General features: G+C 42.4%; 1 protein-coding gene across 1 annotated transcript in view; it reads right to left on the reverse strand.

Annotated features, from left to right (window-relative positions):
* Eif2ak3 (eukaryotic translation initiation factor 2 alpha kinase 3) overlaps positions 1-23,163 on the reverse strand; it is a 70,000-nt gene that overhangs the window by 41,459 nt on the left and 5,378 nt on the right. The window contains exon 2 of the mRNA XM_057777974.1: positions 14,358-14,487. Within this exon, the coding sequence (XP_057633957.1) occupies positions 14,358-14,487 (130 nt within the window). The remainder of the gene's footprint in view (positions 1-14,357; positions 14,488-23,163) is intronic.

The raw sequence follows: 23,163 nt of genomic DNA on the forward strand, positions 1-23,163 counted from the left end.
CAGCAAACACAAACCTAAGACAGAGGAATTGGGATGCCGTATTGAGTCATTCTGCCACACTTCTGGATTATGATTTTAGAAGTTTATTTTTCAGTAGCTGCTCTTCGCTGATTGGCTGCCTATGAGTCATACTTGAGGCTGGTGACCTTTGCACCAATCTCTTCAAAGCCTTTCAGGCTGTGGATATGAAAGCAGATGGTGCTTTTCCTGGAGAGCCTGAGCAGACCTATATGCATGCAGTTCAGGTAGAGATGACATCACCCCTCACAATAGCATTACCTCATCCTCTAAGCAAAGGAATGAGTCACTCCGATAGTCAGCTCTGAACCTCTTGATAGAAAAAAATGTAGGTTGCGGTGCCGGCTGATGCACCAGCACATTCCACCCATCTGTCACCGTGAGCAGCTATCTGTTCCGATCCGCCGCTCTGCAGATGAGGCTAATTATGGGACCTGTGTTTCCCTTTGGTCATTTAAAAATGTATAACTTCTTGCTGTTTTGTACTTATTTCCTCTATTTGTTTTTCCCTGTTCATAATTTTAAAACAAAAGATCTGTCACATTGGCTAGCAAGCTCAGAAAAGATCTAGAGCCTTTTTCTATGCAATTACCAAGAATTAACAGCTGAGCAAAGTAATCTGACTTCTGTTACTGAACATAAAGCTAAGTGCACACAGGTACCCGTGTAACCAGAAGTGCTGTCTAAAAGACTACAGTGGAAATAAGAACTCTGACTGTCCCTGGGAAAAGGAACTTCAATTGAATAAGAGAAAAAAAAAACATTAAAATGAACATCAGAAAAAAAATCCAGCTGCCTGGGACTGTTTCTTTAGTTCTTCCTTGCTTCCTTGGCTATGTGGCCAAGTATTCAATGCGAACTTACTGTGAAATATTTCAAACATGAAATGCATCAAGGCCGATACCGCAACCCGCATGCATTGGTTTCCAGTAACTACTGGTACTTTGCCAGGAGGTTCACATTTCCCAGACTGTCCCAAAGATAAACTTTACCATGAGGAATCCCACATTTCTACATCCTACCTGATTCCCCACACTCCTCTTTTTCTGAAATTTTTTTAAAAATTATTTTCCATTTTATTCTACATACATGGGCATTTTACCTGAGCATGTGTCTGTGTACCCCATGTGTGCTTGGTGGCTGATGACGTAGAAGAGGGCATTGGAACCCTGGCCCTGGAGTGACAGACAGTTGTGTGGCACTAGGTGAGTGCTGGGGACTGAACCTCTTTCTAGCCCCATCGCTCCCTTTTTCCGAGAAAGCATTCCATGTACTTTAGAAGGTCCCACAGTCAGAACGTCCCACATTCTTTAGCTTCTTCTTTTAACCTACGCACTTCCTGAAACATAATGTTAGGAGTCTTGCCCAATCAGTTTCATTAAGAAGTCTTATCATAACCCAGTTATACATTCTTTCATTTGCATATCATCCGTGGTCGCTCCTGAGCTCCACCTGCATTCACTACACTTACAGTAATCATCCTAACAGCAACAGAGGCCATGTGTTCCCCCGTGTTTACCATATTTACCATCTGGATTTTCACACAAAAAGCGCGGTGACTCCTGGGTTATGCCACGCTATAGGGGGAACAGCATTTGCCTGCTCCACTTTTAGTAAAGTTGTTACCAACCAGTGAGTTCTAGGGAGTCAGCTAACTTTCCCCACTTAAAAACACCCATCAGTTTTTCACTCTATTACTGGTTGATGATTCTATTATTCATCTAAACAAAATAAAATAGTGATTTCTAATTCTATCACTTATTCTGTACTTATCAGCTATTTTTTTTTCTATAATGAATTTCCACTCATCCTGCTTTGGAAGCCAGATGTGTATACACAGCTAATTGTCAGTAAGTGACTTAGACATTAACCACCACCAAATCTCCAAAGTAGTATCCAGTAGTGTAATTCATGCACAGCGTGACTGAAAACTGAAAATGGCTCCTGGGACTTACTGCTGCCAGTCTGCTCTGTAACCCAAAAGGAAACACACTGACTGTAGCAGTTACAGAAGTCAGGTTCCAGATGCAGGCTGGGAGAGAAAGAATGAAGAAGGAAAAGGTAAAGAGGAAGTGGGGTAAGGATGAAAACTATCACATGCTGTTTCAACAAGGAGGGACCAACAGAGAGAGCAATGGAAACAGCTGGAAAAGACCATTATCTTGGAGCACCTACCAAAGGGAACACATTCCTGCCCACCCCCATCACGACAGGGGCCTCTATAGTACTCTACAGTAACTACAAAGACTGGGAACTCATTATACTGGAAGGGGCAGACTGGTGGATGGCACTCATCCAAAGCACCAAGCTGGACACTCTGCTTACCCAGAGCAACTGCTTTACTGGTCACACCGCTTGCTTCATCGGAAGCCAGGGCTCACGACAGAATGTTCTGCACCTCACCCAGTCTCACTTCTCAAGTCCCTCACATCACTACACATTCACTGAGAGACCACGGATAAAAACTGACACTTCGATGCTTTACATTCCTTACACTGACTTACTTCAGGTGATTTCTTTAATTACTCCACAACTACTTCATTTATCTAAAAATCAATGTTTAGTGGGGGGAGGGCACATGTGCCACCATGAATGAGGTTAGAAGACAACCTGCAGGAACCAGGTCTCTTCTTCTACTATGTGGGCTCCAGGAATCAAGCTCAGGGCGTCAGGCTTGGTGTCAGATCTCTTTACCAGCTGAGCCATCCTGCCAGCCCTTCCACAACTATTTTAGAAAGATAGACCTCTTCTGGTCTGTAAATTACTGATGAATGTTTCACTTTGGCTATCTAATAAAAAGGCTCGCTCACGTCTCCTCTTCAAGCTTTCCCAAATCCTCTACAATCAAAATGGAAAGGATTTTTGACACTGTTTTTGCTGTGAGAATTCTGGAGACTCATGAATCAGGGGCTGTCTACAAGAGAGGCATTTGGCAATGATTTGCCAGCTATTTCTAGTTGTGAAATATTTATATTTAAAATATTTAAAGTAGGGGATGAGAATGTAGTTCAATCGGTAGAATGCTTGCCTAGCATGGGTTCCGTCCTCAGGACTGCAGAAAACTAGGTAATCCCACCATTCAGGAAGTAGAGGCAGCAGGATCAGGTGTTCAAGGCTCTCCTCATCAGAACACTGAGTTCAAGGCTAGCCTGGGATACATGAGACCAGTTCAAAAGATATATAAAAATAAAGTTTAAAAAACTATGTATTAGCGCCAAGTAGCAGTAGAGAAATTGGAAGGAATGCAGAAAAATCTGTAAAACCATAAAACCAACCTATCTCTGAAATATTCTTCTCTCTGCTTATCTCCATCTCAATTTTAAGAAACTGGATTCTAAAAGTCTGGTCTTCAGTTGCTGGTGTTCTTGTTCTCCTCAATGCAACCAATGCTCTTGGTTCCCAGGACACCAACAGAGCTCACCCCTGGGAGTACAAGACCTGTACAGTCAAACGCTTCCTTAGCATCTTGTAAAGAGAGGGGTATTTCTGCTATGGGAACTCAGCAAGCACCCTGCAAGTGAACTACATATCTCAGTCCTTTCTTCCCTTCCATTCCCTTCTCCTGTTCTTCCTTTTAGAGACATGGTTTCACTAGGGTACCCAGCCTAGCCTCGATTCCTAGATTTTCTTACTATTGCCTCTGAAAGGCTAGGACCACAGAAATACACCACACACCCAGCTCCACTTCTCTTCTTAACTCACTACTAAATCCCCTTTTGGCCTGTGCGTTCATAAAAGGCCCCTCTTTAAACTTCTCAGGAACTCATCACTCAATTTCCACCATTGTCACAAGAGTCCAAATTACCATCCTCATCTAGGGCCACCTCAACCGGTCCAGCTTGCTTCTGAGCTTGGTCTGGTCCTTCCTCTAAGCAGGTCCAGGCCGGTTAGTACTTGGGTAACAGATGCCTCACGTAATTTGCTAGACCTAGCATATCCACCCCACTCATCAACTCATTTCTGCTGCTCTCCCTTACTGTTACTTCAATTCTTTTGGTCTCCTAAGCATGCTACAGCCCTCACCACCATAACCCTCATTCCTCTTCCAGGGCAATCCTTTCCCTCCCCTCTCTACCCTTCTGCTGAGCAGTTTCTCTTCAGCATTTAATTCTGAGAAGCCTTCTCTGACCACCAGACCTGGTGAGCAGCCATCCTTGCTCTATGTCCTCTTACTGCTCCATCTTGTCTTCGGCAGTTACTGCACTCAATACACTATATTCATACACACAAATATATTCATTCATAACCCTTGGGATATCTTTTTAAAAGGCTACACGACTTTGGAAAGAGGGAAAAGAATAAACAAGAAGACTGAAGTACTTATTTATCTAGAGACAAGTGTTTCTTATGTAGCCTGCTTGAACTCACAGCAGTCTTCCTGCCTGAGCGCCCCCATGCCCCATGCTGGGATTACAGGTGCAATGTATGTGAAAACTGTATGGAATATTGAAAAGAAGGAAGGAACTGCAGGAAGCCTTTGGGCTGTGCTGGTGCCACAGCAACAGACAAAGCTCTAAACTTCCTTGAGTTACAGATGGCTGTGATGTTGGTTCTGGAACTCAAACCTAGGTCCTCCAGAAGAGCAGCCCACTGAGCCATCTCTCAGGAACCAAGAAGTTATATTTCTAATATTTCAATTCTTTAAAGATGATGTGCTATGCATAGGACATAAAATGGTAGCTTTTAAAAATTTTGAGACAGGGTCTCATGCAGCCTAGGCTGGCCTTGAACCCCCTATGTGATCAAAGATGATACTGAACTTTGATCCTCCTGCTTCCATCTTTAGACTGCTGGGATCACAGGCCTGTGCCACCACACTTGGCGGAGGTGGTGACTGAAACCGGGGATTTTTGCACTTTACCAACTGAGCTATATCCTCAACCAAAAGTGGCAACTCTTACTTAACTAAAACGAACCATTGACGACACAGACACTTTAGCATTTGTGACTTAATAGGAAGAAGCCCCAAGAACACAGTGGGGGCATATACCTTTAATTCCAGCACTTGGGAGTCAGAGGTAAGCAGATCTCTCAGTCCAAGGCTAGCCTGGTCTACAGGGTGAGATCCAGGACAGCCAGGGCTGTTACACAGAGAAACCCTGTCTTAAAAAAATCAATAGATAGGTAGGTAGGTAGACAGATAGATGTATTGTATTATTATTATGCATTATAGAAATTATTATTATATTATAGAAATACCGTTTTTACTTCCCCTTATGCCCAAATCACTATGATGGGGAAATCAAAATAAGATTGCTAAGGAATCCCTGGAGATTGTGCCTCCCAGATGATGGAGAGGCTTCACGGCTAACGAGAGCTGGAGTTCCAGCAGGAGGGTTTATGAGAACTTCCGGGGCACATCCAGTTATTAGGACACACCCAGTTACATGTTCAAAAGAAAATGTAGAACAGGAGCCCAGGGGAGGGCTCGGCAGGGAAACAACTGCCTGGCAAGTCTGGACCCACAGAAAAGCGAACGGAGAGAACTGACACTACTTCCACACTAGTGCTGTGGCCATGTGACCTCCCCACGTCTCTCTCTCTCTCTCTCTCTCTCTCTCTCTCTCTCTCTCTCTGTCTCTCTCTCTCTCTCTCACACACACACACAAAACCACCAAAAATCAAAAACTAAAATGTAGAGATAAAACACTCTAGAAATGATTTGGTGTTTATTATCTTCAAAATTGTGAATCAGTCTCAAGAATAGACCTATAAAATGTCACAGGGAAAATGACTACAATATCTATTTAAGCATGCCTGTCTCACTCTTGCTGAAAGAACAGTGATTCTAATAACCGACTCTGTCTTCACCCTGACTAATCGACACTTAGAAAAGCAATACACAGGAAGAGCCCGTTTCCTATACAATAGCTGGGGGGTAATCTCAATTTCTCATTTGGCAGCATGTGTGCTAGAATAAATTAGTTTAGTTCACAGAATTGCTTTCAGCCACACTAAGGGCTTAATAAAAATTAAATGAAAACAGTTTCATTTCTATAATTAAAAGCAATTAAGCACTGAGATATTGGCTTGCTGCACAATTGACAGTTAACTCTTCAAAATGGATTTCATAGCTGATGACTTAAGTCATTTGAAAAGCACCTTTTAATGTTCAAATCAAAAGAAATGTGGGTCAGGCACACGGGTGCATGCCTGTAACCCCAAGACTGGGAAGACTGAGAAGAGTAAAGAAGTGGCGGGCAGCCTGGACTACTATGTTCCAGGCCAGCAGAGTGATCCTGTGTCTATGTGTCTGTTTCTCTCGCTCTCTCCGCCCCCCCACCTATCTTCTGTCTATCTTTTCGTCTGCCTGTCTTCTCTCTCTCAATATACACACACACAAAATCAATCAATCTTTTGAAAGAACTTGTCAACTTTTAGAACAAATTAGACAACCTTCAATTCAAATATTTGTTTATTTTTATTTTAAGTGTATGAGTATTTGTATGTATGTATGTGTGCCTGTTGCCCATGGAAACCAGGAAAGGGTGACAGATATCCTGGAACTAGCATTACAAATGGCTGTGAGCTGCTATGTTGGTGTTAGGAACCAAACCCGGGTCCCTCTGCAAGAGCAGCAAGTGTTCTTAACTGTTGAGCTCTCTCCCTCTCTAGTCCTGAATTAGGCAATCTTTCAGAGACTGCAAAGGACTCAGTAGTAGAGTTCTTGCCTAGAGTTCATAAGGCTTGTCTTAGCTACTTTTTCATTGCTGTGATGAATCACCATTATCAAAAGCAACTTGGAAAAGTTTATTGCAACTCTCAGATCATACTCCATCACTGGTGGAACATGTAGGCAGGACTGAAGCACAGGACACGAAGAACACTGTTTACTGGCTTGCTCAGGACCACTTGCTTAGACGTGGCACCACCCACAATGGGCTGGGTCCTCCCATATCAATCACTAAGAAAATGCCTACAGGTTTGCTTACAGACCATCTTATGGATGCATTTTCAAAACTGTGGTTCCCGCTTCTCAGATATATCTAGGCTGTATCAAGCTGACAAAAAGCTAGCTAGCACAAGACCTAAGTTCAATCTCCAGCATTACATGGTGGGGGAGGGGAGAAGAAAGCAAGGGAGAGAGAGAGAGAGAGAGAGAGAGAGAGAGAGAGAGAGAGAGAGAAAGAGAGACAGAGCGCGAGCGAGCAGGTTGTCTTTTTTTTTTTTTTTGAGGGGAAATGGGGTGGGGGTTAAGACAGTGTTTCACTTTGGAGTCTGGGTTGGCCTTGAACCCAAATCTGAGATAACAGACATGCCCCACCCATCCTAACTGAGTTCTAATAAAATAATACTCAATTTCTATGGATGATTTGTGAACAAATCATAATTAGTAACTATGAAAGATGCACTGTTTATCTGGGTGTGTATACACAGTTGCTTTCATGATGTTTGTGACAGGATCTCAATCATGCTGGTTTCAAACTCATTAACCACCTGCCTCAGCGTCTTAAGAGCTGGGGTTATCAAGTACTTGGAGTATAGGTGTGTGCCACCATGCTCAGCTCTAGGTGTGTGATCTTTTCAAAGGTATTCCACCTAACCAGTGTGGTGGTGCATGCCTGCAATCCGGTACTGTGATGGCAGCAGCAGGAAGCCCCTGTGCCAGACAGGGTGAAGGAGAGTTGGTAAAACACCCTCTCTTCCCCAAGAGCACCATGTCACTGCTGTCTGTGTTATGTCTCTGTCTGTTTATGCACCTGTTTGAAGCAGAAAGGCTTGTCACCTGGGGAAAATCATGTCTAAAATAAAGTAAAACTCTGAATTCTAACTAAGTGTGGACTAACAATAGAGTTGCTTGCTCTTTTTAAGAGGAAAGGAGGGCACAGTGCAAAAACAGAAAACAATATGATATGTCTAAAGTCTAAGTAAAAAGGTAAAAATCTAAGTAAAAAAGGATAAAGATAGCCATCTAAGTAAGTTTAAGTCAATTGCACACGTATACATATACACATTTGGAACGTTCTTCATGAAGGCATCCTCAATAAACATAAGGACTAACTGGGTAGTTACAGAAGTGCCCCAAGACACAGAAAAATAAGCTCAAAAACATCTAGTCTATTGAAATTTATTTGGTTGGTTAATTGATTGACTGAGACAGGGTCTCACTATGTAGCCCTGGCTGGCCTGGAACTCATTATGTAGACCAGGCTAGCTCTAAACTCACAGATTTCTTACTTGCTTCTGTTTCTGTGCTGGGCTTGAAGAAAAGTGTGTGCCACCATGCCCAACCCATCAACAGAAATTTTGTTTTTTACTTACATTCACTTAAAGTGTGTGTGTCTGTGTGTGCGTGCACATGCCATGACATGAGGGTGGTGGAGGACAGAGGGCAACTTGAGGTTCTCTCTTTTCACCATATGTGTTTGGATCAAAGCCAGGTCCTCAGGCTTAGCAGCAAGTCCCTTTACCAACTAAGCCACCTTGACAGTTCTAGGCTATCTAGATTTGTGTGGCCCAAAAGTGCCCACAGACCTCAAAAAAAACAAAAAAACAAAAAAACAAAAAAACAAAAACTCCTACAGAACAAATTATTATTTATTAAAATAAAATTTTAGGACAATCAGTGAGGAATCATAATTAAATCTCCACACTTTTTAAAGGTTGAGCCTATATTTAAATTTAAATTACCAGAGGAAAAGCAAATCAGATTTCATATCAGTAGGTCCTTCTGAAAAGTTAAAACACGTGTCTTAGCTACTGGCTGTCCAAAATAGTGGGTGTAATCTGTTAAAGCCCCCAGAGTGAATCCAGGCTCCCCAGTCACCCTAATACACACTCAGAGGCACAGTTGTAGGTTGGTTTCGTATTGACATTCTTTTGAGGAAGTTTTGTAGGTGCCTTGTAAACAGGAAGGAGTGCAAATGAGATGTGCAACCCATGACACCTCAGCCTTCCTGCCACATGCAATTTCTAGATGTAAGGCAAGATATTTGTTCCTGGTGGAGCCATCACTCTCCTTTGTGCACCAGGAATTCCACTGACATGGTCAAAACACCAACAAAGCAACACACTACACAAGAAAACACACTAAACAATAAAACAACACACTAGTTTATAGACCCCTTTGGAATAAAAAGAGTTCATGTCATCAGAACAAGCCAAGATGCAATGAGCCTGAACCTAGCAGAATAGTAAGTAATGAATTTGTACTTTTAATGAAAAAATAGTGTGTGTGCATATGGGTTATGTGCATGTATGTGCCTGGGGTGTTTGGGGGGGTATACACATGTGTGCATGTGCAAGTGGAGGCCAGAGGTACCTTGAGTATCTTCTTCAGTCACTGATTCAGCCAGAGTAGCTGACCAGAAAGTCTGGGGTCCTCCAGTCTTCACTTCCCCAGCACTGGGGTTATAAGATTTTATCATTACATCCAGCTATCACCTGGGTGCTAGGGGATCCCAAGTCCTCACACTTACGCAGCAAGCACTTTACCTTGCCAGCTTATACAAACTTCTTTTTGTCTTTTTTTTTTTTCACAAGCGTTCCTGGAATCCAAGCTGACTTTGAAGTTACTATCTAGCCAAGAATGACCCTGAACCCTCATTTCTCCCCAGTCCTGCCCCAAGTGCTTGGGTTGATGGCATGCACCATGTGCCCAGCTTTATCTGTGTCTACTGAGACTGGTTCTCACTGTATGACCCACGCTGGTATAGAAATCATTATTCTCCTGCTTCAGTCTTTGGAATTCAGAGATTACAGTTGTGCACCAATGTATGGTCATTTATGGCAAACACACAGAGCTGAGAGAAACCAAGCGTCCAACACAGGAGGACCCCGGTGGAGTCACACATCTATTTATTGTCACTGGGGAGACATGTCCCGTATGTCCATGCTGATTCTTCCTGACCACTTTAACTAGCCCTCCTCTTACGCGATCGCTGCCCACTAAGCACTGTATTTACAGGAGGATATAATAGCCACTAGGATAACTAGAGTCTCCAGAAAACATTGTTCCACATGGTCTTGGAAGATATTGCCTGCAGTTCAGGGCATTTTTGTAGTAGTATTTTGCCTAACCTCATTTTTTCCTTTTCTTTTTGGAGACAGAATTTTACTATACATGAAGCCTTGGCTGGCCTGGAACTAGGTTGATCTTAAACTCAAAGAGATCCAATTGCCTCTGCCTCCCCAGTTCCAGGATTAAAGGTGCACACTACCACACCCAGCCCTAGTCCACCTTCTAAACATAACTTGTAGATTCTGGGTAGTATGAGCGACAGATGGATCCAACTCACAGTGCTTCCTGTCTCCCGGAAAATATGTTTATCATCTCAAATGTCCTTATAATATTTCTATCATCGATTAGATAGCATTCCTTAAAGTATGGTCTGTAATTTTTTTGCAGAAGGTCAAGCAGCTTTCAGAACATGGTTTGACTGCTCCTGTCACTCTTGCTACGTGCTCTGAATGTGTAAGGGCAACACGTGCTGACACGCTAGTGCCTAACAGATCTGTGTTCCTCCCTGCTGCACACTCTCCACAAAAGAAATTTTATTTTTGTTTTTCTCTAAATTTTTGAGGCAGGGTCTTCCTATATAGCCCTGGTTGGCCTCAAGATTACGTTAGCCTTGAACCTGTAGTGATCCTCCTGCCTCTGCTTCTTAAATTGCACAATCACAGGAGGGTGACACAATGTCCAGATTAAGAGTGTTCTTGGCAGAGGCAAATGAATCTCTGTACGTTCAGGGCCAGCCTGGTTTACAAAGTGAGACCCTGTTTTAAAAGAAAAAAACCAAAACCAAACAAATAAACAAACTGTTCTTGATGGGCCTGGGGATGAAGCCCAGTTGGCAGAACACATGCCAAGCACGTGCAAGACCTCACATTTAATTCTTAGCACTAAAATGCTAGCAGGGCATTGTGTTGAATACCCGTAAACCCAACCCTCAGGAGGCTGAAGTGGGAGGACTGTGATTTCTAGGAGAGCCTGGGCTCTCCAAGACTCGGCTAAAAGAAGGCTGGGGGGGGGGGGCAAGGGAGAACAGGAAGGAAAGAGAATGGGGAAGGACACAACACAGAGGCAGACAGAGAAGTCAGAGAGAGAGAGAGATAAAGAAAGAGAAAGACAGAGAGCCACACACAGAGAAATAAAACATTTGAAGCAACAAACATGACAAATTTTATTGACTCTTGACCCTCAGGAACTATCTTCTTGTCATTAACAGGAAGTGTGTCAACACTTGTGAGCATCTTAAGTGTACCTGAAGTGTATCTCAGGAGCAGCACTTGTGTGTACTGAATTATTTGCTCTGTTCAAATGGCTTCGTTTTGTTCAACAATCAACTGAAACCAACAATAGCGATGACACTCAGTACATTCCAGACATTTTCTCAAAAAGAACCAAGTAGGCTTTTCACTTCAAAGACAATAACTGACAGTATTTGTGATAAAATTTGAGTTTTCAAGTAAAAATCAGAAAGCTAGGTAGGCTGTGTCTACAGAAGACAACCTACAGTTTTCTAGTTCTTAGGAAGACAGTTAAGGGCTGGGTGGGTAGCACAGTGGCAGGTAAGCTTAGTGTGCAGGAGGCCTCAATTCCCAACACCAAAAACCCAAACCCAACCAGACCAAGCTTCTGATTAAATCAGTAATGTTAGTAACAAACTGAATTTTTTCCAATGTATTATGTATTAATAACTCAGTAAGCCTGTATTTCCTAGTGAAGTCAGAAAACTATGGTGCTATAGAAAAAGCAAGATGGCTAGTGGATGTTAATGCAATAGAGTATAATATGTTCATCGAAGGAGCTGGAGAGATGGCTCAGCCATAAAGAGCACTTGCTGTTCTAGCAGAGGACTGGGTTGGGTTCCCAGCATCCCGATTGAACGGCCCCCAACCACTCCAGTTCCAAGGGATCCAACACTCTCTTCTGGTCTCTATGAGAACTGTGCAAATGAGAATCACAAGCAGGCACACACATATACACATAAATTAAAATAAGCTCAGAGTGGGGCACACCTTTAATCCGAGCACTTGCGAGGCAAAGGCAGGCAGATCTCTGTGAGTTTGAGGCCAGTTGATCTACACAGCAAGTTGTAGGACACCCAGGGCCACATGGTGAGACTCTGACATAAACAAAACAAAACAAAACAAAAACCCCAGTAATAAATAAAAACATTTTAAAAATGTTAATTGCTTTGGTTTCAGATCCTTTCAGAAACTTTTGGTGGCAGTGTCAAAACAAAGCCAAAGGTCACTAAAATATTCCTCCCTTTTCCAATGACCTATGTATGGAATTGAATTGTCTTCATATAGTTAAACCAAAAACTGCAATATAATTTTTGTTTGTTTTTCTGAGACAGGTCTCATATATTTCAGGCTGGCCCTCAAGTCATGATGTACCCAAGGCTGATCTCTAGCTCCCCATGCTGGAACTATTGTCATTGGCTACCATGTCTGACAACAATGCAATATATTTAAGAAAGAAGTAAATATAAAAATCTAGTTGTCTTCTACTAAACTGGAAATTAAAGAGATTTGCAGATACGTAAAATGGGTGCTTCTTTTATCTTGATAACACATCATGCTATCATGTACTGGGTTTATTATTAACTAGTAAGACTTTTGGAACAACTTATTTTAATTTTTAAAAAAGATTTATTTATTATGTATATAGTGTTCTGCCTGCATGTATGCTTGCGTGCCAGAGGAGAGCACCAGATCTCATTACAGATCATTGTAAACCACCATATGGTTGCTGGGAATTGAACTCAGGACCTCTGAAGAGTAGCCAGTGCTCTTATCTGCTGAGCTATTTTTATTTTAATTTTTTTTTATATTTATTTATTTATTATGCATACAATATTCTGTCTGTGTGTATGCCTGCAGGACAGAAGAGGGCACCAGACCCCATTACAGATGGTTGTGAGCCACCATGTGGTTGCTGGGAATTGAACTCAGGACCTCTGGAAGAGCAGGCAATGCTCTTAACCTCTGAGCCATCTCTCCAGCCCTTTATTTTAATTTTTAATGTCATAAATATAGATATATAGCTGGGTGTGATGGTACATGCCTACAATTCCAGCACTCAGAAGCCTGAGGCAGAAGGATAATGCATACAAGGTTATCCTGGACTACATAGTAAGACTCTGTTTCAGATAGACAGACAGACAGATAGATATATAGATAGGGTCGTGATTTGAACAGGAATGGCATAATAAACACTACTTGCTCAAAGACTAGCCTGGGCTTAGCATATAAGAAATGCAGAGGTTCTGCAAGACTGTTTCCCTAAATCCCCTTCTCAGCGCAGCAAAAATGATTCAGGCTGCGTTTACTGGAAGACACAGGGAAGTGTGATTACAGAAAGGAGGTTGGTAGCAAGTTCCCATCACAAAGCTCCACCAATGTTAGTAGGGTCATTCTTAAGGCCCTCATGTCAGCTTCTGTCTCTTCTCAACTTGATATCATCTAGGAAGCTTTTGAAAGGAAAGATTACCGTGGGGGTATCCACAGTCAGTAATGACTCAATGTGGGAGGAGACTGAGAGCATTCAACAGGCAACTGACTGCATGTCAGCTGCCACGACTCTAAAGACGGAATTACTTAAAATGACTTAAACAACAGAAGGAGACAACCCGGAGTCAAGATTAAATACTGGAAAATAAGCTTCTCTCCTCTAATCCTCCCCATGGCACCACCCCGAAATGGGCAGTTCCTCACTGATGGGGAACTAACCTGCTAAGGGGTGGAGCTGGAGTAGTTTTGGAAGCATAATCTAAATCTGTTGCTCTCTATATTACAGAGCTCAGAACTAAGAAGTACACATTTTCTGCTACTGATAAAATTAGATGAAATGTAGTGCATTTTGGGCTGGCTCAGTGGGTAGAAGTGTTTGCCATACAGGACTAATAATTGGAGTTCAATCCCTGGAACCCACAGTGGAAGGAGAGAACTAATCACACAATCTCCATGTGTGCAATATGGCATGTGCGCGCCTTTGGAGCATATGAAAAACAAAAAAGAATTAGGATGCACAACACTTAAGAAAAAAATGTAGAAAGTAACAAAGCACAGGGTTCTGCAGCATGGACTTCTAACTAGAAAATCTCAATTATTGTTCCTCCTTGGGGATCCTATGATGACAACAAGAAAAGATGATCATGTGACCAACCAGGTAACACACTATATGGATATAGCAGACACAGTTCCTTGGCTGCTTATAAGACTAACATATTGAATGCCTGCAGCGATCCTAAGAAGTGGGCACTATCATCCACATCACTTTACAGAAAGGTGCAGTGACTGCTTGACGTCTCTAACCCAGGCAAAGGCTCCGAGGTCAAGCGTCACAAGGAGACACACCAGTGATTCTCAGCACAACTTGAGTTTCTTACCTCTGGCTTGCTGAGGCTAGATGAAACCAAGGAACCAGAGCCCACGTCCAAATCCCACTGCTTTTTACCATGATTCTCAGCATCCAGGGCAGCAATTCTTCCATCTAAAGTGCTGATAATTACTAAGGATCTGTAAATAAAAAATAAAGAGAACAAACTTTGGAAAGCAATCTAAGACAATGTGCACTTACCCTCTCATGTGAAAGGAAAGTAGTCCCATCAGTAGGAAGAGGGGAGACCACTGCCCCTCAGTCTCTAAGGTCTTGTCACTTATCTGTCTCTGTAGTAAGACACCAACTTCACCACGCCCTCTATCTGCTCAAGTCTCCCAAGAAAAGCCCTCAATTCCTACGACTCCCCTCCATCATGAAGATCTCAACATCCCTGGCTGTTCTCTCCTCCTCTTTCCCCACCTCCGGAGATCCATTTGCACCACATTCCTCCCCAAACTTTCGTGTATGGTGTATGTATGTATGCGTGTGTGTGTGTGTGTGTGTGTGTGTGTGTGAATTCCAGGGGTCTTCCTGTCTCTGCTTCCCCAGGGCTGGGATTACAGTAGTGTACCAAGACACCCAGTTTTTGCCTGGGCCCTCATGCTTATGCAGCAAGCACTTACCCAAATTTTCACTCTGCTGCTTGTTTTTCTAGAACTTTCCCTAAGAACACTGCTTCCCTATTGAAGAGAAGACATCCTCCTAACATGACTCTTGACTACCAGGTTTTTTTCTCCCTGCTACTTCTGGCTCATTTCCTCCTTCTTCTCCCTCAAAATTCTTGGGATCGGACTGTTCCATCCATCACCCCTCCTATGGTCCTGCGCTGACCCTTATTCCTTCAAGAGTTTAGCTGCTGGGGACTCACTATCCCACATTTTTTCTGCTCAGTTCTCTGGGTTTTTACTGGGTCTACCTTGCATGGGTCTCTCCTGTCAGACCCCTGAGTCTGTCAGGACCACATTTCAGGCATCTTACCCCAGGCCCAGGTCTTCTCTTTACCATTCATTTCCTCTTCATTGATTCCAACAAACCTCTGACCCCGCCAGAAGGTGTAAGTCACTGACCCTACAGCCCTTACTACCATCTTGCCCTCATCTCTCTCTCTTATTCACAACGGTTGTTTCTAGCCTCCCCATCTACGGCAGCCTGAATACACAAGAATAGGATTCCAGTCTCTATAATTCCCAATGTAAAATCAGAACCAGCTAGTCCTGGTAGATGTTCTCAGCATCTGGGAGGTTGAGGCAAAAAAATTAAGACTTTCAGGCCAACGTGGGCTACACAGAAAGACCCTGTCTCATAGGCCCATCTTGAAAAACTCTGAAAGTCTAAATACTAAACACTCTCACTTCTAGTCTCTAACCCCTTTCTTGTGTCTTTCTAATAACAAAACTCCCATGTACCAAAGCAGTTCTCTCTGGAGTCACTACTGACCTTCACAATGACAAATACTCAGGGCCAAGTAGACTCTTGCACTTTAGGAAACATGGAAACAGAGTTTCTCCATAGCTTTGGAACCTGTCCTGGAACTAGCTCTTGTAGACCAGAACTCACAGAGATCTGCCTGCCTCTGCCTCCCGAGTACAATGCTGGGATTAAAAGTGTGTGCCACCACTTTTTATGTAGCTTCTAAGATACCATATTTTCCTGATTTATGTATTTATTTATTTATTTTTCCAGAGCCAGGCCCATCCATCCATCCATCCATCTATGTATGTACACACACACACACACACACACACACAGAGAGAGAGAGAGAGAGAGAGAGAGAGAGAGAGAGAGAGAGAGAGAGAGAGAGAGAGAGCACCCTGGCTGGCTGTCCAGGATGTCATTATGTAGACTAGGCTCAAACACCATTCCTAGATATTTTTCTAATATTCTTTTCCCTGAAACAGACAGAGACTACTGCAAAAGGCCACAACCAAACCAATTAAATGCAAGAGACAGAGATTATGAGATCATGTGGTAGCCAGTCCCAACTACTACATATACAGCATAACTTCTAAGGCTCAGGGATCCTTTCAGAAGAGGGAGTGGAAAGTTTGTAAGAATCAGAGGAACAGGAAGTTTGCTGTGAGGCTGTCTCCTAGAAATGTCAGAGAAGCTACATCCCTGAATTTTCATTAAGATGGCTGTCGAAACAAGACCTGAACAATAACAACACCAATGGACATGGTAACTTTGGAAGGGCGAAAGCTCGTAGGGCCTCAACCCTAAATAAAAAACTAGCGGCACTAGGGAATGCTGAGAGCGGGAGAAAGTCTTCCTCAGGGAAAGGGGCTCCCCCATCCCTCACAATTGATTATCGAATACCAAGTGGTCAGTCCTGAAACACAGAAGTAACTTTATATGGACTGGACAGGCTGTATTTATATATTTAAGAAGGAGAGAGAGAGAACAATTAAAGAAAAAAAGGCCATGAATTTGAGAGAAGGGGTAAGTGAGAATGATTGGAGGGAGGAAAAGGAATAGGGAGATTATGTAATTATATTTTAATTTTGAAAATAAATATTATAACAATTATTTTTTCACTCAATTCTACGATCTTCTTTCTCAGTTCCATTTTCTGGTTCCTCTTCATCTTTCTTGCCTCTTAAAATAGTCTCTCCTATGTTTAACTATCTTGGTGATCTCATCCAGTCTCATAGCTTTAAACACACCTCTGTGCTGAAAATTCCAAAACTTCTGTCTCTGGCTCCAGGCCTCTCCCCTGAGGTCTGGACACACATGTCTGAATACTATCATAAAGTTCCCTAGCAGGCTTCTTGGCATATCAAAGTTGACATGTCCAAAGTCAAGACTACCCTGAGAATTCCTCAAACAGTATAATTCTTCTTACTGTTATTATCTTTTTTTGCATGGGACATACGCCCCAGAAACAGAGCAGACTGTAAATTTCACACTGGATGAAAGAAAGAGTTGAACACTGGTTTCAACTGAACTGGTTTCAACTCCTAGTTAAACACCAGGGATTTGCTGGGCTTATTTTCCTGCTTTAAAGACCACACAGGAGTCAGGGGTGAGGACCCAGCTGGTAAAGGTGTTTTATGCTGAGCACAACAGCCTGAGTTTGAGTCCTTGGTAGATGTGGAGAGTTAACTCCTAAAGGTTGTCCAGACCTTCAAATGTGTGTGCTGAAGCACACATAGCAGGAGCACAAACATACATACAAAACAAACAATAAATAAAAATTCACATCTTTTTAAAAGACCACACAGACCAAGCGGTGGTGGTGTACGCCTTTAATCCCAGCACTCAGGTAGAGGCAGGAGAATCTCTGTGAGTTCGAGGACAGCCTGGTCTATAAGAGCTAGTTCCAGGACAGGCTTTAAAGCTACAGAGAAACCCTGTCTCAAAGGAAAAAATAAAAGACCACACAGATTCCAACTATGCATTGTTATGTTCCTGGTTAGGATTAGAAAGCACAATTGTACTCCTTGCATTGCATTTGATGTACAATATGCACAAAGTAAAGCTATAAGTTAATCAAGGAAATAAGTTCATATAAACTCATTTGAAGTCTCTCAAAGCACAATTTTGTGAGGTGTTGTGGTAAACCCCATGATCCCAGCACTCAGGAGACAGAAGGATCTCCAGCAAGCCAGCCTGGGCAACATAGCAAACTTAAGGCCAGCCTGGACTACATAGTAAAACCCTGTCTTAAAAAAACACACACATAATATAAATTGCCAAATTATGCATTACTTTTCTTGTTTTGGGCTTTAAAGTAGTAACCCTTTATCTTATTTGTAAAAATAAAAATTTTGTCACATAACTTTAGTTAACAAACCAAAGAAAAAGACCAACCCAATTCCTTTTAAACTTTCTACCTGTTGCTGGAGCTGGTCTGAGGTCAAGAGATTCTCACCCCTAGCTATGCCGAGTGTTAAAAAAATAAAAGAAAACAAATGCTATAAAATCCTCTAGCTTTCGTGTTACAGGCCAGGGTGTATAACAAGTTGGCAGTTAACAGACTAAGAGCGTTCACTTTGGCTCCTTCCTATAGCATCTCAAGGGAGGGGTCCCTCGTGCCATAGCTGGAATCAGCAGCACAAGCAGGACAATGCAGACCCGAGGTTCTGCAGCTCACCTAATTACTGACAGAGAAGGATGCTCACTGCCACTGACTGGGAAAGCAGCATGAAGCCAGATTCTGCAGAAAACCAGTGGTCCAGCTGACTACAGGAATAACAGAAGGACAGAGGTGCCATAGGCACCAGAACAGAGAGATGAAAAGAGGGCCAGCAGAAAGGCATTTATCTCCCCGTGAATGCACTATTTCAAACAAGATGAAAACCCTGAACTTATTCAAGGATCAAAGAATTCACAGGTAGGGCCTGGAAGTCAGACCTGGTACACATCTCCATGGCTCTTCCCTGAATCTCCTCAAAGTTCACTCAGTTGGGGCTTTTATAATTTTTTATTTATGTATTTATTTTGCAATGTATATGTATTTCATGCCTAAAGGGGAAAGCTGGTGTCTTCTTCAGTTTCACTCAATTTTATTTAAAGATTTTTTTGTTTTTGTTTTTTAAACAAGATTTATTTTTAGCTGGACTTGGTGGTGGACGCCTTTAATCCCAGCACTTGGGAGGCAGACAGACTTCTGTTGAGTTCCATGTCAGCCTGATCTACATTGTGAATTCCAGGCCAGCCAAGGCTATATAGAGACCAAGATTTCCTCCCCCTCTTTCTGGCTCCCACAAACCTTTTATTTTCATTTATATGTTGTATGTGCATCTGTATATTTTGCATGTGCAGGTCATGTTTGCAGGTGCTTGTGGAGTCAAAAGAAGGTGTTGGATCCCCTGGAGCTGGAGTTACTGGCAATTGTGAGCTGCCTGACATAGGTGCTGGGAACCAAATTTGGGTCCTCTGGAAGAGCAGCAAGTACTCTTGAATGCTGAGCCATTTTTCCTGCAGCTCTATTTTATTCATTGAGACAGAATCTCTTTTGGAACCCAGAGCTTGCCAATTCCCTCTAGTCTAGTTAGTTTGCTGAGGGGGGAGAAGGGGAGGAGTTTCGAGCAGCAAGTACCTTATCCACTGGGCCATTTCCTTGTTTTTAATAGATGAAATAGAGCTATTTCACTTAGCTCAATATAACCCAAATTGTCTGATCATAAAATTATTACAAACTATTAAAGGCTCGCAAGACAATGAATCATGACATCCCGGGTGAATTTCATGCTAAGCTCGACTGTGCCAACTGATTTGCAACAGAGGAGGCATAGAGATGGACTCCCCTCTGAATGCTATGAATATATTTTATTACCATTGGTTAATAAAGAAGCTGCTTTGGTCTATGGCAGGGCAGAATATAGGTAGGAAGAAAAACTAAACTGAATGCAGGGAGAAAGAAGGCGGAGTTAGGGAGACACCATGTAGCTGCTGAAGGAGAAAGATGCCAGAACCTTACCGGCAAACCACAAATACTATGGTAAAATATAAAATAATACAAAAGGGTTATTTTTTTAATATTTATTTATTTATTATGTATACAATATTCTGTCTGTGTGTATGCCTGAAGGCCAGAAGAGGGAAGCAGACCCTATTACAGATGGTTGTGAGCCACCATGTGGTTGCTGGGAATTGAACTCAGGATCTTTGGAAGAGCAGGCAATGCTCTTAACCTCTGAGCCATCTCTCCAGCCCATAAATGGGTTAATTTAAGATGTAAGAGCTAGCTAGGAATATGCCTAAGCCATTGGCCAAATGGTATTGTAATTAATACAGTTTCTATGTGATTATTTGGGTTTGGACAGCTGAGAACAAAAAAGCAGTCTCCATTTATAGCAAAGAATTCACGACTCATTAGAACATGATCTGCAACCACTTCTCAAGCCCTTAGTGTAGCAGAGCATCTGATTGGGTTCCCAGCAAACGGCACTCCAACCCTTTCCAGTTACTGCAGGAAGGATTTTGGTGATCTACCCTCTTTACAAGTGTCCCACAGGGGCCTCTGCTTCCCACAGACTCTCCCCTGCCATTCCCACATCTCTTCCCAGCAGACACTTTCTCTGTTTGTACTGCATGCTCTTCCTTGAACAAACCTATGTGGTATTTGCGGTTCACCATCCCTTTTACGACAACTCCGCAGGTAGGTTCTACCCCTTATCAGGATGTCACATACAGAAAGTTAAACCTCTCACCAGTTTTCCCTCCGTCTTCTTCCTCTCTTTACACTGTACCCTAACATGCAATATATACCTCACCCCCATTGATCTTGACATTAAGATCATTTTTATCAAAACATCGTAAAAGCCTGACATATTTTCTGCCTTCAGGACCATTTCTTCCCTTTTCTGATGAGTCTGAGTCCACAGTAGAGCTCGGACTAACTTCTGCTATGCCCACTGCTTTACACTTTCACAAATTAGCTCCTTGCACTTTGCCAACCTCATTTTCTGTCTCTGCTGCCGAGCTAATCCCTTCTCCTCACACTTCTCACCCGTGACAACCCCCCCAGGGGTTTCCAGCCTTCTCAACAAGGTTCCTGAGTTCATTCAATTATCACCCTGTCTCCAAACATTTCATTTGCCAAGTGCTTAATTCTCCAATACTGTTTTTACATTTATTTCGTTTGTATGGGGGGAGCATACACGTGCCACAACCTGAATTGTGGGTGTCTGAGGACAACAGAGGAGTTGGTTCTCTCATTTCCTAAGTGGGTCCTAGGGATGGAGATCATGTTACTGGGGTTGGTGGCAAGCTTCTTCACCTGCCGACCCATCTTAGTAGCCTGCATTGCTCCAGCTTTAAAGAAAATATTTAAAACTAGCCTAAACAGACATGGTTTCTGGAAAGAAAGAAGTATTATAGAAGGGTTGACATAATTTGAGCTCAAAGCACAAAGTTCACTCTTTTGTGTTTGTTTGTTGAGATGGGATATTTTATAGCCTCAGATACACTGTATATAGCAGAGGATGGCCCTGAAGATCTCAGATACACTGTGTATGTAGCAGAGGATGGCCCTGAAGACCTCAGACACATTGTGTATGTAGCAGAGGATGGTTCTGAAGATCTCAGATACATTGTGTATGTAGCAAAGAATGGCCCTGAAGACCTCAGATATACTGTGAATAGCAGAGGATGTCCCTGAAGACCTCAGACACAGTGTGTGTAGCAGAGGATGGCCCTAAAGACCTCAGATACACTGTGTATAGCAGAGGATGGCCCTGAAGACCTCAGATACACTGTTTATAGCAGAGGATGACCCTGAAGACCTGGCCCTTCTGCCTCTGAGTGCTGCTGGGATTACAGGTATGTGTCACCACACCTGGCTTGACTTTTTAATTAGTGTATTCCTTATGAAATATTTCATTCCATTCCATTATTTAAAAAATCTATAGTCCATCGATTTACACCAGATCACAAAGATCCCCTATATAGATTAACAGTGATCTGGGAACTCAGGCTTAGAAGTCCTGCTAAATTCACTTTAAAACCCCCACTGTGTCCTTGCTTTTGTGATTCCGCTGCCTATTCTGACCAAGAGAATTTCTTTTTTAAATTAACATTTTATTTATTATTATTTGCATGTGTATGCACGTGTGTGTGTGTGTATATATGCATGCATGTATATGGATATCACAGTTTTGGGGAGTCAGGTCTTTCCTTCCCTCTTACTTTTGGAGCAGGATCTCCTTTGTTTCTGCCAAGACACTGTGTATCCCAGACTAGCTGACCTGCAAGTATCTAATGACTCTCCTGTCTCTGCCTCCCATCTTGATATAGGAGTGTTGGGATTATAGATATGCCAGTCACCTAGATTCTGGCGATCAAATGAAGTCATTGGGCTTCATGGAAACCATTTTGTCCACTGAACTATTTCTCTGGCCTTTGACATTTCTTTGAAAGACATTATGTTATTTTATGTGTATGAGTGTTTTACTTGCAAGTATGTATGTGTACCATGTTTATGCCTGGTGCCCGTGGAGCTCAAAAGAGGATACAAGATCACCTGTAACTGGAGTAATGGATGGTTGTGAGCCACTATATAGGTGCTGGAACCAAACCTGGGTCCTCTGCAAGAGCAGCAAGTGTTCTTAATCAGAGACACCTCTCCAGCTCCTACCCTGACATTTCTTATATTCAAGGATTTGATAATATGATAGTGACATTTCCATTCTCCTCAGCTTCATGCCATTATAAGGATGCCTATCTACTACAATTTAGTTAATTCTGTAAACAAAGTTATTTCTGCCAGACTCTGAGCTCTCTCCACTCTCAGGGCCTGGCAGTGCCTAGCCTAGTAAAATAAGGACATGTTTATTACACAAATGAATTACATGATGTAAAGACATTATCCACATCAAAAAGGCAGAGAGGCTGAGAAAGATGCAGAGAAATGGAACTTGTCTAGGACCACTCACAATTAAGTTTAGGACAGGGCTGGGGAATACAGTCTTCCTAGCTGTTAGTCTATCAACTCCAAATCTGCCCAAATATGTTACTATAATATGCACTTTTTTTCCTTCCTTCCTTCCTTCTTCAGGAAATGTCATCAAAGTGTCATTTATCTTGTAACCATTCTGATTACGTCCTCAATTTAGAAGAAATGACTTCAGGCCAAATGAATGCACAGACTGTGTTGGGTCTGAGTTAATTTTAAAGAACCCTTGACTATGACTTAAGCTGCTTAGAACAACTGTCTACTGACAGTTAAGTTTGCTGGATTCTGGTAGATGCTAAACTCCTTCATAAAGTCATTTCAAAGGAGTCTTAACTCCTATGGACTTCCCAAGCAGGTGACAGAAAGCATTATCTGGATTAAGTAATTTACATATTAGCAACTGTTTACTTTCTGC

This window comes from Chionomys nivalis, chromosome 1, assembly GCF_950005125.1.
Source record: "Chionomys nivalis chromosome 1, mChiNiv1.1, whole genome shotgun sequence".
NCBI classification, from domain to species: Eukaryota; Metazoa; Chordata; class Mammalia; order Rodentia; family Cricetidae; genus Chionomys; species Chionomys nivalis.